Source organism: Lygodium microphyllum, chromosome 19, assembly GCF_053477565.2.
Source record: "Lygodium microphyllum isolate KBCC chromosome 19, Lygodium_microphyllum_v1.1.10, whole genome shotgun sequence".
NCBI lineage: Eukaryota > Viridiplantae > Streptophyta > Polypodiopsida > Schizaeales > Lygodiaceae > Lygodium > Lygodium microphyllum.
In genome coordinates, this window is record NC_141153.1 from 29,373,353 (window position 1) to 29,390,404 (window position 17,052).

Genomic DNA, 17,052 nt, shown 5'->3' on the forward strand with positions numbered 1-17,052 from the left:
AGTGACAATATACATGTGGCTCTCTTTGCAAAGAAGCCCAAAGATGTTGAAGAAGTTGAATTTTTAAAAAATCATTGTTCTCCACCCTCGGAGACTCTTAGAGTAAAAAAATAAAGAAAAGCTTAGTATGCATACAGCTTGCATAGATTTTGTCCAAATGAGATAAAATGTAACTATGGAGCAGCAAAAAAAACAAGACAACATACATGTAACTTTGTTTACAAAGAAATCGTAAGATGTTGAAGAAGAAGTTGAGTGTTTAAAAGATTGTTGTTCTTAACTGTAAGAGACTACTAGAGTACCAAAACAAAAGAAATTACATGTCAGAGAATGCACATAACTTGCACAGGTTTTGTCCAAACGAGATAAAACTTTACCATAGAACATCCATGGAAGAGAACAATATACTTGTAAAGTTTTGTAAAGAAAATCTTAGGGCTTTGGTAGAACAAGCTCTGCTCTCATAAAACATGTGAAACTCACTCTGTATTTGTGTAGAGGAAATTAAATTTCACAGGGTTATAGATAGGGCAAGTAACAATGAGGCTATAAGATTTTGTCAAGAAAGAAGAAGTGGAGAAAGAGATATGATAAATTTGAGTTTCGCCTAAGAAAAAGGGGTAAACTAAAAAGGGGGGAAATGAAAAGTCAAACATAAAAATAAGAAAATGAAAATCAGAGTCGCAAACTTCCAAGAAGTCTCACCATTGTATTCCCCACATTTCCCCTTATTTTATTATTGAGGGAAGATTTGGGCCAAGGTATGGCTAGAAGATTCATGTTACATGAATTTGGAATCCAAGCTCTCTCATTGGTTAGGCCTATATTTGTTTATTCACTCCTTAAGGGGCAAAAAAGAGAGTCCATATTTCTCCTAATGGATCTTATCATTTGGTATCTAATCAAATATACTAATTAACTATGCTATACTAATTAATTGAACTATAAAAACCAAATTATAACACTAACTACTTAAATTCAAATAAAAGTAATCTATATTAGTCAAAACTAATAAAGTGAATTAACTAATACTTAAGCTAGTAATCAGATTGAACTAATTTATATTAATCAATAACTAATAAAATTTTATTTAAACTATTTTATATTAATCAAACTAATTAACTAACACTTTATATGAAAGTAATCTAATTTGCTATTTAATCTAATTTATACTAACTTATTGGGTTAAGTAATCTAGTATAAATTTGAATTTATATTAACTAATCTTCAAACTAATCAAATTAATTAACTTATCCAAAACTAAGATACTTCTTAACACTTCCACTTCTCAACTCAGCTCCTTCTTCATACCACCACTTTGTAAAACTCTTCCACTTTGACTTTAAAAGGATCAAGAAAAAACACACTTGAAAGGAACACAAGCATGTAACCTTGCAAAGAAGGTAATGAGAACTAGCACCATGAAGCACGTTATCGACTTATCCATGCAGAAGACCATGGAAATTTTCCTTGACAAAATTTGGTCCTTGAATTGTACCGTGACTTATCATATTACTTTTAAAGCGCTCTACCATGAAAAATATACATTTTTTCATTAGTTGCGTCCTATTTCTAATAATCTTTGAGCTTTAAGGTGATTGATTTAGAAAGGGTAAGATAGAGGTAGTTTTACGCACAAAAAGTGGACCTTAGGTATTGTAGAGCTAGAGATTTGATAAGATGGGATATTTCTCGTGATAAGTAGAGATGGAAGAGGCAATAACTATGTCATTTTTTGCAAGAATGTATGGAAGGAATTTCCAATTGCCAATTACTTGTATTCTTTCTAGCATGTTGATTTCAACTTTCTTCTTCTCTATTTAGAGTATGGGCCACCATTGATGAGTTCTTTTTACTCATTATTCTTCTTCTCTTTTTATTGCGTGTGAGAATGGCAAGCGTGCTAGGCTTTGACTCTTTCCTTAGATTTTAGGAAACTCATAGAGACATGATTAATATCCCTTATATGAGAATAAGTTTTTATTATTCTATTGCTATTTTCACACTCTGGTAGCTTGCTAGCCTCCATGTTTTTCACACACAAAGTTTCTAGCCATGAGCCTTTTTAATATGACCCCAAGCTAGCATAATAGGCAAGCTTTACTTTCATGAGATGGCAATTATTTGCAACATCTACTCCTTGCAAATATTCACGTGTAATCTGGAATGAATTGGATTTATATCTATTTATGTCCTTAAATTTTGGGTAATGTCTCTTCTCTTCGTCTACTTTTGGTGGAACTTGTCTCATTGTCTCACAAACATGCCCTAGCAGACCCCTTGGCAAAATCATTGAAAATGAATAGCCCAAGAGAAGCACCAAAAACTCCAAGAGATTAGGCCTTGGGATGGCATCTACAATGTTTGTGCCCTTGAAGCCTACAAGTTCAAGCCCACATAGACCATTCGCACACCAAAAACCTATCTCATCTCCATCCTCACTCACACTCAATTTCAAAGAGAAAATTCAAGAAGCACAAGGGAGATGAGATGCAAGAGTTATGTCTTGCAAAGAGAGAGAGAAAGAAGCATGCAAGAAGGAAAATACATTAAAGTTTTCCAATTGAAGAGATGCACATACTTTTGCAAATGACTTTTACATGTGCAAACTTGTCGATAAGCCATTGCAAATTTACAATAGATCTTAATGACAAAGAAACATAGTGAAAATTTTAAGAGCTAAAATTATTGACTCTTGTCGATGTAGATCAAGATAATACGATAAACTTCTTAAAGGTTGGTGGGCTATGATAGGAATTAACAACTATTTGATAATGATGTAGGATAATAGGTGTCCTTTTTAGGGTTTTGGAAAAAAAATTGCATTTTCTTTATAAATACATTGATTGGATAATCCTTCTAGGCATACATCTAGTACATGACCAAAAGTATACATAACATATATAAAACATTCAATTTAATAATGTCTGCGAAGATGAAACCATTCACAATATTATGTACAAGTTTTGGTGAGATATAGCAATTGACTTTGCAAATATGCTTACTTTGGAAATAATATAAATTTAATGTGGTAGATTCAATAAATGCACCACCTATTAGGATCCAAAAGTTTGCATGAATTTGGTTCTATGTCTCTCGCTAGGCCTTAATGCCTGCAGCCTCATAAGAGCCTCATAGCCATTAGTGTATTACAATTCACTAAAGTGATGTGATTGGTACTTGTTGTGGTATGCAAATTCAATATACATGCAATTATTAATTAGCACACAAATATGCAATCACTAATTAGCACATAGATAGACAATCGCTAATTAGCATACAGGTAGACAACATATAATTAGCACACGATCATTGTTAATTAGCTCACAATGGGATACCTTATTTCCAAGGCATAAAGGTAGGATAATAAAAATTAAGAATACTTAATGGTAAAAGTCAAAATTAAACATTAGTGAACTTGGAGAAACGTTCCTACATTTGAGCAAAATTTACAAGTACTAACCTTTGTAGAAGGCGGTCTTGTAGATCTGATATCTCAAGATTTAACTGTTGAAATTATTTGATGTAAAAAGATAACATATTTCTCTAAAAGTGATCTACAACTTGACTATTGGGATTGACCTAATTCAACGTAGATCTTAGATCTCTTGATATCAAGGCTATATTGTGGTAGGTTGGAAATTGCAAAATATTTGGATTATACCTACTTGCTTACCTAGTGAGCTGAATAATTAAAGCTACAACCAATATTAACATGAGGTGTGAAGGAGAGTTGTTTTCCGCATCATGAGAACATATCTACCAAAGATTTAATGAGATGAACTCTAACATAGCATTAACAATGCAATCTTTGGAACATAGTCTTACTACATAGTGATATTGTATGTAGGCCACTATATAATGCTCATGTCAAGTAATAACCAAAATATATAGAATAGAGATAACTAAATGTAGAATTGGAGCACATCATAGCTTAAAGATTCAATTCAGCTTAGTGTGAGTGGATTGAGTGATTCTCCCTTAGCCTAATCAACAATTTGATTAGGATCGCTATCATTGTACTTGATAGTTAGTCATGCATCAAATAAGCGTGTGTTCTCTCTTTACCTTATTCCTGGTCATGTTTATTGTATTGATTTGTGAAGACTCCTGAGGATGCATGAGAGAAGTTAAGGAACTTATTTGAAGCCAAAAGGACCTTAAGGCAATTGATGATAAAAAATGGGATCACAAGCACGGGGGGTCCACTAGAGTTTACCGTATGGTACCACATGAGTGTAAGGGAAGGGGGTTATTTAAGGGAAGGAAGGTACATTTTATAAGGTAAGGTCCCATAAATAGGGGGTAGATAAGGGGTATTTTCATATATTTCTTGCATGCAGGTGATGTCTCCTTATTACTACTAGTGAATCCCCTGTGATCACAAGTAGCCATTTTAGCAAAGGAGAAAGTGCTACCTCATATATTTTGAATGTTGAAGAGCTCCATGACAAGCTAGTGGCAATTGAAGACAAGATGTTAAATAGTGAGATCACCACATTGATCACAAAAAGAGTGGGTGAAGAATACGATAGCCTTGTGCAAGGCATGATCATTTTAAAATAAAGGCCTTCTTCATATGAGCTTCAACAAATTGTCATTGATGAGGATCAAAGTAAAGAATCCATTAAGAGTAGAAAAGGAAGAAGTGAAGGTTCTCTTCACGTAGCTCTCTTCATTGAAAGAGGGAGAGGAAGATTGAATGCAACTAGAGGGCAATGTAGAGGCGACCATGACAACTAAAACATGAAGGTTCTCTTGATGAAGCTCTCTTCATTGAAAGAGGGAGAGGAAGATGAACTGCAACTAGAGGTAGAGGCAGAGGTGGCTACAACAATGACAACATGAACATTAATCAAAATCATGTTGAATACTCTCGTCCCTCCTATGGAAGAGGAAATTGCAATGCTAGAGGTGAACATGCTTGTGGAAGAGAAAGAGACTCTTTTAGAGACCAAACATAAAATGCAATTATTGTCATAAAAGATGACATTATGAAAGAGACTATCGGTTGAAAGAAAAGGAGGAAATGCATGGAAACTTCATGAAAGAAGGAACATCTCATTTTGAGAAATAAAACTAGGTTCCTATTTCTAAATATGATGTTGTTCACAATGTGTAGGTTGAAAACCAATATATTCTTAAGAACCTTGGTGGACTGATAGTATTGGGGCAAGCTCCCACATAACCTCTTACAAAGAATACTTCCAACTCTCTATTTACAAATACTAGTCCAATGATGTCTTGATCGATAGTACTCCAGATGCAACTGCATGAAACAAAGATATCCACATGATATTTAAGGGTAAGAAGATTAAGGTAAATGATGTTTTACTTGTTTCTCCATTGATAAAGAGCTTGTTATCAATTAATGCTATGGTTGAAAGGGATTATAAAGTTGAATTTGAAGGAAACAGATGTATGTAAAGCTTGTTGCTAGGGTAAGCAAGCAAGAAAAGATTCAATAGAAGCTCCACAAAGCTTTCTCCACAAAGCTTTTGGAGTCTTGTGTATCATTCATATTGATGAATGGAGTCCTTTTCTTAGACCCCTTTATTGAATGGTTCAATCTATTTGTGGTTACCTTCATTAATGGTTACTCAAGATATACTTGGATATATTTCCTAGAACAAAAATTTGAAGTCCTCTCTATTTTTCTTGGAATTCAAAGTCATGTTTGAGAATGAAATTATATAGTTAAGTCTAGAAAAGCATATATTGATGAGATTGAATGGGCAAGGCCCAAGAATAGGTGTGAGGATTCTTCACCCTTGAGGAATATATGATTCTCTATAATACACCTTGGCAATTGCACTTGCATTCTTGAAGGCCAAGATCTGTGCAACTCTAAAACTAGAAGGGGCATCAATAGGTGGTTTGACGTATTTGATTGTAGTGCTAGGCAAGTCAAGGCGCAATACAACTTGAGAAGGGATAAGAATTGATGATCATGTCACCAATTTTCCATAACATAGTATTAGTGAAAGACTTTGGTGATGAATGGAGCACACTTAGAAAACAAGATTGTAGAGTCTTTCACTTGGTGACGGAAGAAAAAAACCCTCTTGCAAATATATTTACATGGAAAAGGAAGGTCTCAAGTATTTGGACTACCTCTCCTCTAGCTAGGCGAAACTTTGTGCTTTGGAGGTTAGTCACAAAGAGCTTTTCTACTAGAGATAGGCTATTCAAAAAGGCTAAAAATTCTCCCAACTTGTCTTTATGCAAGAGAGGTGAAGAGTTTGTTGAATGTATAGCTTAGGACTGTGTGGAATTATGAGTGCTATGGAGCGAGGTTAGAAGATGGGTGAAAAAATACAAACTTCAATGAGAAGGTAAACATGAGACTCATTCTTTTGGTGAAGGGGCCAATTTAGATGAAGAAATTGCCAGAGCTTGGAACCTAATTAGATTGGTGGTGATATGCTCACACGGGTTTTCAAGAATGCCAAGCTTTTTAAGAAAGCTTTAACCTCTTTGGTGCACAATGAGACTTTCATGGGATGGACATTTGCAATTTATAATGCTTTTAGAGATGCTAGGAAATCGGCTTAGGCCTATAAAATCCTTGTAAAAGCTCTTGGAAGAGCTGAAGCAAAACACTAATCGCTTGTATAGAATCATGTGTCATGATTTTGCATTCACTTTACCTTACATTGTGTTTATGAATAGATGTCGGGATACACGATTGTGTGTAATCATGGTAACTAGTGTTCATAAAACAGAGGTAAATGGACAAAGCAATTGTCAAAGCTTATGAGGGTGGACAAGAAGCAACGTGCGTTGCGTGAACCTTGATCTTGGTCCACAACCATCTCACAATTCTAGATGTATTATTGTGGATATCTCCTTCCTCTGTGAACCAAAGAGGAGAACGAGAAGCTAGCTTTAAGCACTCATTTGCTCATTGTATCTGAACTTGCCCTCACTCTAATATATTGGGCATTATAGAAAATGCTAATGAAACTATTAAGAAATAAAGAATAATGAAAAAAATGTAGATAAAAACAAGCACTTGAGCTTAAGCTTTTGTAAGCCCACCAAATTTGGTCCGACTCGTTAGGAAAAGAGAATTGATGAAAAATGGCGGAGGCAATGGCTGCTTCACTCTCTTCTCACAAACAAACGAGCACGCCCGCAATAAGGATCTAATAGGCACCCAATCGATCGCTTGCAGATCATGAGCTCCTCGTTCTTCAATTTGTCGCCTATCCTGATTATCGTGTCGCTGGTACGTCAGGCTTCTTCTTCCTCATCGAGTTCGGCGTTCGCCATCTGTCGGGTATTCTGTGCATTCAACCTCTCAATTGTGCTCCGATCAAATTTTGACGCAGGGATCTTTCATTCTTCTATGGATTTTAACTTATGTCCTCGAATGGCTGCGGGAGCTGGAACATGGCACACGGTATGACATCTGCTTGCTTTGATCTTTTCACTTTTGTGTTCTGAGAGAGGGAGAGAGAGTAGTTTTGTTAACGTCTTCCAAAGGCCAAAGGCATATGAGAGATTGAGATTATCAGAAGACCAAATCTAGAACCATAATTGGTCAGTACTAAGACACTGAAGGAAGGAGATGTTACTAAAAAGGAAATTGCCACCCATAGCTAGTTTTTGCAAACACCCGGGGTCTATTATACCGTGTAAGGGCTACATTGGTACTATAGATGTTAGGCACCATGACTGACAAAAGGAAATACAATTTGAACTGCAAAACTAAGAAGATTGGCACTAGAGTTGCATCTAGGCTTAAACAAAGCCGGGGAATCTATGTGCATAGGGAATGTTAGGACAGAGGCTCCATCGTATCCTCATTTGAACCAGGCAAGGTCGGTACGTTCACCACTCTGGGGACTTGAGTAACTATGTTTGACAAGTGGGGTCATGTGTGCTTATGTATGTGTCAAGTTTCAGGCTTTTGACAAACAAGTAGGCTGGCTAGTACAACCACTACTATTGCTACTACTCCCAATGTTTTGACATGTTTACGTGATATGACCACGATGTTCCAAAGGATCAACTTGGTCCACATGGTATGTATCTGTCACACTGGATGTGGTTTACATTGGTACTCTCTAATGGTAGGTCCAGTAAATTGCATAAGTTGTTTTAGACATGTGTAGGTCCATTAGTATATAAGACGTTATTGAAAAATGGAATTAATGAAGATGTAAAAAAAGAATTTAGGCAAAGGTTTGCCTTTAAATTTTTTTAAAAAAGTGGATCTATTTAATCAAAGGCTGGGCAGAGCTGTCTTGTGGTGGGCAAAGTTTGAGAGAAACTGGATGATGGCTATGCTATGTTGGACAATGGCAGAGGCAGCTGGGTGAAGGCTGTCCATTCAGGACAGAGCTTCTTTTTTGATTGGGTGTGGTAGTTTATCAGCCAATAGCATAGTTCCATGGCTTGGTGATGCTGATATCAACCTGGGTGGATCTCTAGGGCTTAGTGAAGCTGAAACCAGTCTAGGAGGATCTGTCTACAGCTAGGTGAAGCTGTTTGGGAACTTTTTGAGTAGCTCTAGGAATATTTCTAGCATTTTTACTGAGGTTCAATATTTTGTAATAGATTTGTCATGACAGATTTGGACAGATCAGGTTCAAAGCATGTAGATCCATGGATAGTTGTAGTGATATTTCGCTGGTGATAAAAAAATATGGCAAGGGGTGCCAAGCTTTGGGGCCAATTTGTCTTCATGTTCTAGTATAGGAGCATTGTAGCTCCATTGTTTATGTATTGCTGAATTTTTGTGTTTGAGATTATGTGCTTGCAAAGTTAAGATTCACCGCCCGATGATTCCCCCCCCAACCAAAGGACTGGTTTCATGCTTCTGTTGCTAGGACATTGCCAACTTCTTGAAAGGGGCGAGCGCCGAGTCCTCGGATTTTCAAGGTGTAAAGAAATACTCGAGCACTAGAGACTAGAGATGAACACAAGTGTACAACAAAACACAAAGTGATAATGGAAGAAAACATGTGAAAAGTAACTCAAAGACAGTGAACACCAAAGAATGAATAATGAATAGATACAATGCTCAACAATGTAAATACTTTAGGCACAAAATATTGAACTTCTATGTCTCTGAAGGATTGGGGCAGAGAGGAGCTGGAGAGTGTGTTGTACTCTGTACGGATCACAAAACATAGGAGGCAGCTTCCGAATGTGATTAGCAGCTACAAACACAAATCTATGTGTCTGGATTAACTTGAACTTGGCAATGGCAACTTAGAACAGTGGGCAGCAAGCTGGGAAATGTCAGAAAGATGAAGGTGACTGCTGTAGACAGCAAATGGAGTTGTCAAATTGCTCCAGGAAGGGCTGGCATCAGCTGAATGCTGCAAACACAGCTTTTAGATGGGCTGGCTGCACCAAATGCAAGAAGTAGGACACAAAGCTGATGGAGATGGCTGGTTGAATGTGTAGACAGGCTGGAAGCTGCTGCCAGCTGCAAACGCAAGGCCTTGATGGTTATAGACTGATTGCCAAGGGCTGCAGAAGGTTGTTCACCACCATGAACTGAGGTGTCCGCCATGGAGGGGTATAGACAACGATGGAGAAGTGGGTGCCAGCTGATGGAGGACTTGCAATGAATGAAGGAGATAGACTCCGTGGAAAGGCAGCCTCCTATTTATAGATGTGGATCACCCCGAAATAGGGTTTGGCTTATGGGACATAGACAATCTCTAGGAAAGTTTGGTAATAATCATGTTTTGGGGCTGTGTTAAAGAGCTAATTAGTTTGTAATTCATTTTTAAGCTTCCATAGTGAGAACACCGCCATAGGAATTGCCATGTGATTGCTATGAATATATTGGATCCAAGTTGACCACTCTTAACACAACTAAGTTAATAAGTTGCCACCAAATTTAGAGTTAGTTGACTTTAGTTGAGTTAGGGGTTAGGTTTACCTTAGACCTAAGGTTGTGCCTTCATTCTATCACTTTCAGTTCAGCAAGTATACTCAATCGTTTTCAGCTCACATTATCTACTGCTCAGTCACTTACTCTCTTTCTCCATTTTCAATAGATGGTTGAAGGAGACGCGAGTACTCATTCTCTCTCCAAGATGCCAATGTTGATGGGGGAAAGGAGAGGCACCTAAAGAAGAAGACTGAGATGCATATATGAAGGAATGCTCTAAACGCAAAAAGCAAAAAACCAATCGTATGACAAAGCATAGATTGATAAACTCAGAACATAGTTAGGGTAACTCAGAGACAGTGAACCCAATGAATGATAAAGTGAATGAAATAATGAATATATAATGCTCATGCAACAAACACACTTTGCAGTGAATACCGAATCTCGAACTCTCGTATCTCTGGGATCAAGGCAAAGGCTATGACCTGTAGAGTGTGTGGTACTCCTAATGGATCTCGGGAATGGATCTCAGATTGCATCAAAGGCAGTCTCTAAGTGTCTAACACTAACAAATGCAGCCAAGGAAGGTTGGATTTGATGTAGATAGTAGTGCAGGAGAGAGAAAGACAAAAAATGCAGGTACTTGAAGAGAGAGAAACTTTGTACAATAGTTGTTAGATGCAAATGCAGCAGACAGAGGTAAGAGAATGTCAGGGTGGTAGCCAGAAATTGCAAACACAGCATTCAAAGGAGAGAAAAGATATTGGCAACTGCTGCCAGCTGATGGTGATAGCAACCAATTGTAGGTTATAGCTCCTGGGACTTGGCAATAGTTGCAAACATGTGAGGAAGGCTGGAATTAGGTGCTAGATAGTAGCAGGTGGTTGGTGGAAGCTCTAACCGCGATGTCCTCCATGAAGGGATGTGGGCAATAGAGATATGGCTTCTGAAACCTGTAAAAACGAGATAGAGGGAGAGTGATGGGCTGCATGCCTATTTATAGAAAGTTTGGAACACCCAAATTAGGGTTTTGCATATGGGACACGATAACTCTCTAGGATCGTGTTTCTTTTTAAGATAAGAGATTTTCTTCATTAATTAAGCATGTTCATACAATAAGCAAAACAATTCCATACTACTAGGATAAGTGCCTAGGGGTTCCTAAGTGTGTGTGTGTGCCAATCATATGGAGAGTATATGGAAAAAAAGGCAAGATGGGAAAGCAAGCAAGATAAGCAAAGCCAACATTCAAGCATAGTAAAAAAAATAGTGCCTTGGGAGAACGCCATGTGCGCAATGCCACAATTATGGTGGATCCAGAGTTGACCACTCCAAGGATAACCGAAAAGGGATAAATGTGCATTGATGCATGTTTACATGAATAGAATGCCGATGCATGGGATAATACAAAAGGAGGATGCAAATATTCATGCTCATGCAAAATGCGATGCAACAGTGCCACTTGGATAGTGCTCTCGCATGGGAATGGTTTACTTGTCCAAGTGCTCTTTTACAATTCTGTCTTCTTGATAGTGTGAATGAAGTTATAAATGTTCAAAATATACAATACATAATAAATAAATGTTTAAAAGTAGAAAGTTGTAAATATCATCACTGTCACTATCAAGAGAAGAAAACTGCCCCCTTTCAAATTGAAAGGAGAAGTAAGAGGGAAACACCCTCTCACCGTTAATGTGAAGAACTAGAGGAAGGTGTACCCAAGCTGATCCGCGGTAGAAGAGACTGGAGAATCGGCTGGTTGACCGCCTAGTCAAAACATCTACAAAATTCTCACTTGATAGCACAAACTCTAGATGAATGGTGCCTAGCTCAGCCTGCTTTTTGGTGAAATGGTAGTAAACTACCACGTGCCGTGTTCTAGGGGAGTAGATAGGAGCACTCTGGTTGTCACAGTAGAAACAATTGTAAGCAACTGGCAAGGGAACTGAAGCGCAGCCAGCAAGTTCCTGAGATAGATGGCCTTCCTAGTGCCGTTGAAGAGAGCTTGATACTTTGCCTCAACTATGGAAGCCACCACCGTCTCTTGCTTACGACTAGCCTAAGAGATGGTTGCCATGCCCAAGGTGTAGAGGTAGCATTCCATGAGAATGTCGGGTGTTAGGATCTCCTGCCTAGTCAAAATCAGTGATTCCTTGCAAATATAAACCATGACCATAAGTTAGTTCAAAATTATAGGTATATCGTAAATATCTTAACACACGAAGACAAGCAACTCAATGAGACATTCTAGGTACATTAAAATATTGACTAAGCAAACTAACTTAGAATGTAAGATCTGGCCTAGTATGAATCAACCAAAGTAATTTCCCTAAAACAGAATGATAGGTATGAGTATCAAAAGGTGGATTCAAGATATCCTTGCGCAGATGGACAATACGATCTAGAGAATAGCCCACAAAAATCAAGATATCAGCTCTAGGGGTAAGCTTTACTATCTTGTCATTAGGAGTGTGTTTATAAGCACGACCACCGAAAACTTTGAAGTGAGAAATAATAGGCCGAGAGCCAAAGAATGCCTTGTATGGAGTCTTTCTAGGGACTGCTGCAGTTGGGCATCGGATGAGGATGTACACTGAAGTGTTAACAGCCTTGACCCAAAGGTGCTCGGGGAGCTCTATTGCGAATAGCATAGAGCAAACCATATTTAGGATAGTCCGGTTTCTATGCTTTACAACTTCATTCTGTGCTGGAGAGTTGGTAGAAGTGAGTTGGCGAGCAATGCCTTGCTCCTATAGAAACTCAAAAAACTCATGGGAGGTAAATTCTCCACCAGAAGCACTCCTCATAGTACCCACATGATGTCTAGTTTGGTTATGAACCATTAGCACCCAAGCACTAAAATAAGTAAAGGCATTGGACTTGTGCTTGAGGAAGTACACCCACATGTATCTGGAGAAATCGTCCACTATAAAAAAGAAGTACAATGCGCCATTTAAGACGGCAGTGGATGTGGGATCACAAAAATCTATTTGAATAAGCCTAAGGGGTTCAGTTGCACGAGTGATTGATTGTCAAGGAAATGGTGTATGATGCTGCATACCTAGTTGACATGCTTTACAGACCTCTCCAGATAGTTTTAGGCGTGAAAGGCTCTCAACCATCCCGTGATATGATAGCTCATAGAGAGAGTTGTAGCCAAGATGTCCTAAGCAAAAATACCAAAGATGCTCAAAGTCCATGGGTTCTCGTATAGTGCCCAAAGCTTGAAAACAATGGAACTCCGAATTATCTGCAGTCGGCTCGGTAAGAAAGTGGTCATGTGGTAAAGGCCATGAGGCTGTGCCTTGCTGCAAGCAATCACTAAACCAATTTGAGAGTCTAGAACCTCGATTGTAGTCGCCGTGAAGAAAACTACTCTCCCTAATTGGCAAAGTTGCTGAATGGACAATAAGTTCACCCCAAGCTGGGGGACATGATAGACATTATCCAATGAAGCGAGATCTGGACCCAGGTCAGTGGGAAAACTGACATGACCCTAGGCCTGAATCGTGACCGAGGAGTTATTTTCTACGCGGAACTCGTGGCTGTAAGCGCTCGGGAAATGAAGATGTCCGCTCTAGGAGTCATGTGATGGGTAGCTCCATTGTCCACAAGCCATATAGGTATTGACATGCTCAGGTGTGATGAATGGGCTTTTGTAGGTACCTCATCAGGAGACAACTCGTAGATGTGAACGAGACTTTAAGGAGACAATGTGGACCTTTGCAGACCAATTAGACAAACCCTTTGGAGTTGAGTAGTTCGGCGATTGTGATGACGAACTGGTGGTTGTGTGGGTTTGTCCTCGCCATTGCCCTTGCTAAGGGTTGCCACTACCTTGCTTCCCTTGTTGGGGTTACCTAATTGGGGTGCGAGGGTCTGAATCTTGGATTTGGACTGTGTGCCTCTTACCGTAGATCGATACTCGTTGTCATAATGATGAGTCTTTTGACTATGTTGACAATATCGATTCTTTTTAGGTACATTCGACCATCCTGGTTTAAGTGTGGATTGATTGTTCCCTTGGGATTCACTGGCCCTATTTTGATTTGAGTTGTGTGCCGTTGCCCTGTTGCCCCCTCTGAGAAGATGCAACTAGAGCCCTCTCTATCAAGGACGTGTTAAGAAATTGATCAAACAACTGTGCGTAATGCAACAGTTGACACTCAAACTCATAAAATGTGGGCATCTGAGGCTATGAAATCACCTACTGCACAAAATGGAAATATTTTCTTGGTAGCTTGTTAAGAGAACAAGGTAACTTGATCATCAGAGGACTTAGGAGCCCAGTGGTTAAGAACTTGGTGAGGAGACGTCGATACTCAAGCCAACTTGACTTTCAAGTCATCCTTGTTTGTGGATTAAAATTTTTGGAGCTCATGATCCAAATTGATGTGATGGGTCTTATCCGGAGCCACATAGCAGTCAGTCAAGTGTGCCCAACACTCGAATGCTAAGTCGAAATGTTGAAGCTGAGAGTGAAAGTCAGGCAACAAGCCTTGTATAAGCTCGACAATAGCGGAGGCATTACAAGCCTTCATGAGCGGATGACCTCGTATGGAATAAGGGCGGGATCAGGTTGGGGTTCCAATCCTTATACTAAATTCCATAGGTTTTGAGAGTCTAAGACATGCCTAATCAAATTTGACCAAGTGGTATAGTTTGACTCGTTGAAACAAGTCTTGTCATTAAATGCATGCTTGACGGATGAGAAACTAGAACCATGAGGTGTCTGGGAAGATGGATAGATGGGATAAGATGGAGGATAAGATGACGGTGTTGGATAAGAAGTAGGAGGGGGTAAAGGTGGATAGGTAGAAATAGGTTGCTTATGTCCAATGAGTGCCGATTGCTGTGGAGGTATTGAAACGGACATAGGTTCATATGATACCATAAGTATAGGTGGAGGCGTTGGGACATGATCGCCTTGTTCGAATGTTGGCTGGGGTACTACAAAATGATCGAACTGTCCACTAGGTAATGCCATAGAGGCAAAATGCTGTATCAAACGATCCACACTCGAAGAATGCCTTGGAGAGGGAAAACTCGAAAGTGTGTGTGGGAGGTTGAGTCTTCGTCACAGATACACCACCCGAAAATGGGTATGTAGAGGTCCTAAAGGTTGTGCCTAAATGTGCAGAACCCCCCGGTGTGGGTGTGGAGGATAATGTGGTGCACTAAATGGAGACTAAAAGGAATGTGTAGTGGAAGATGAGAGAGGGATGGGTGGGAGCACAAATGGATTTGTGATAGATGTTGTTGTGGGAAACATCATAAGTTTTTTTTGTCCATTAAATGCACCAAATGAGGATGCACCTACTCTATATTAACCACGAGAAATAAAATCATTTGAAGGAAAAGAAAGGGTAGGAATACTTACAAATTCTTATTTTAGCTTCTTACCTAGTTTTGAGTTCATGAAGAAATACTTGTCTTTCTCATTACTCACAAACCAAAGCTTGTTTTGAGGAGTCCCTTCTTGATGAGGATCTCTCAATCTAACAAAAATTATAGAATCAGTTGGCATAGAATTTGAAATAGTAAGGCTTGTACTTGGCGTTGGAGAAAAGACGTATTGGGAAAGTGAAGTGTAATCTGAGCCAGGTTCCACTTGTGGATGGCCGGCGGTCCGCAGTGGAGATTTCAAAGGTCTTGCAAGATCATTAGTTCTGTGCACCGAATCTAAAGGAGAAAACTCAGGTTTACCTTCAATCTCCTGTTGAGCCCTATGCATAAGGATGAGATCATACTCAGTGGGGTAGAAATTTGATATGGTCTATGGACTTCATGGTAGCCCAATGGTTCTCTGCCCATGTCAGAATCGGGCAGTAGCAAGCTGGGAGGCCCATTCCTGATCGTTTCTGTCCATTTTTGGCTATGGAGACTAGAGTGGTGTTGTGAATGTGTTCAAAGTCATCTGACACTTCGTTATTCTTGCTTTGGTGAATGAGCTTTCCAATCAAAGGCCAAGGTTTTTTAGAGAGTATCTAGCTCTGATACCATGTGAAGAAATGCTCTAACTGCAAAAAGCATGAAACCAATCGTACGACAAAGGACAAATTGATAAACTCAGAACACAGGTAGGGTTAGGGTTAGGGTAGCTCAGAGATAGTAAACACAATGAATAATAAAGTGAATAAAATAATGAATATACAGTGCTTAGTAGCAAACACACTATGTACTAAATACCGAAACTCGAACTCTCGTATCTCTGGGATCAAGGTACTCCACAAACAGGGTGTGGGCATCAGAGATACGGCTCTTGAAACCTACAAAAACGAGATTGAGAGAGAGTGGTGGATTGCATGCCTATTTATAAAAAGTTTGGGGCACCCAAATTAGGGTTTTGCATGTGGGACACAGTAACACTCTATGCTCTCGTTTCTTTTTAAAATAAGAGGTTTTTTTCATTAATTAAGCATGCTTTGGGGTTGTTTAAGTTAGGCTAATTCATTTTTAGCTCAACAACATATCCAGTAGAAAACGTGTGAAATGAGTGACCTCCAAGTCGCCTCAAGAAAGGCCAAAACTCGGTCTCAAGAGAAGACTCCATGTTGGTCCAAAGTGTGAAGCCCCATCAAAGAAGGGCAACCAAAGTGTTGAATGATCCAAGTCTCCACTTTGATTGAACTGGTAGATCCTTGTGAGGGATTAGTGGCAACCTAAAAAAACATGCAAAAATACCACATAAGACTAAAAAATGCCTATCTCAACTTCAATGAAAAGTGCTTGTGGGTGTGACTTGTTGGGTTTTTAGAGGTTTCTACTGCCAAAAGATAGCATGCTGCCAACAGGGCTGTAACTCAAGTGGTTTGAGTGTGTGGGTGTGTATGCGGCCATACTAGTTCAAACCTTGGGTACTTCTCAGAGGCACCTAACAAATTTCAAGCCTTTCTCCAAAAAGGAAAAAAGATAGGCATATTGAAGATCTAGGAAAGTAAGAGTAGGAAAGTGGAGTGGAAAAGAGAATACAAGCTAGAGCGTGCCCTACAAGAATCAATTGATATGCAGGTGGGAGGTAATAGAACTACAGCCAATGTTACTAACATTTGAACCTTAGGAAGGCTCCATAATTCATTAGACCGGAGAGCCTCTAAGAAAAGTGGACTCAACTGCTTTTGGCTGCACAGTGGATGGAGATGATAACTCAAGATGAGAAGGGGACTCATTAAGTCTATCCTTAAGGGAGATAAGGA

General features: G+C 39.1%; 1 protein-coding gene across 2 annotated transcripts in view; it reads left to right on the plus strand.

Moving 5' to 3' along the window:
- Positions 1–7,046: 7,046 nt before the first annotated feature.
- Positions 7,047–17,052, plus strand: part of LOC148019695 (Nucleotide-diphospho-sugar transferases superfamily protein) — an 80,972-nt gene continuing 70,966 nt past the window's right edge. For both annotated transcript variants that reach the window (XM_087699832.1, XM_087699833.1), the window contains exons 1-2: positions 7,047–7,231; positions 7,335–7,405. In XM_087699832.1, the coding sequence (XP_087555958.1) occupies positions 7,181–7,231; positions 7,335–7,405 (122 nt within the window). In that variant the 5' untranslated portion in view covers positions 7,047–7,180. The remainder of the gene's footprint in view (positions 7,232–7,334; positions 7,406–17,052) is intronic.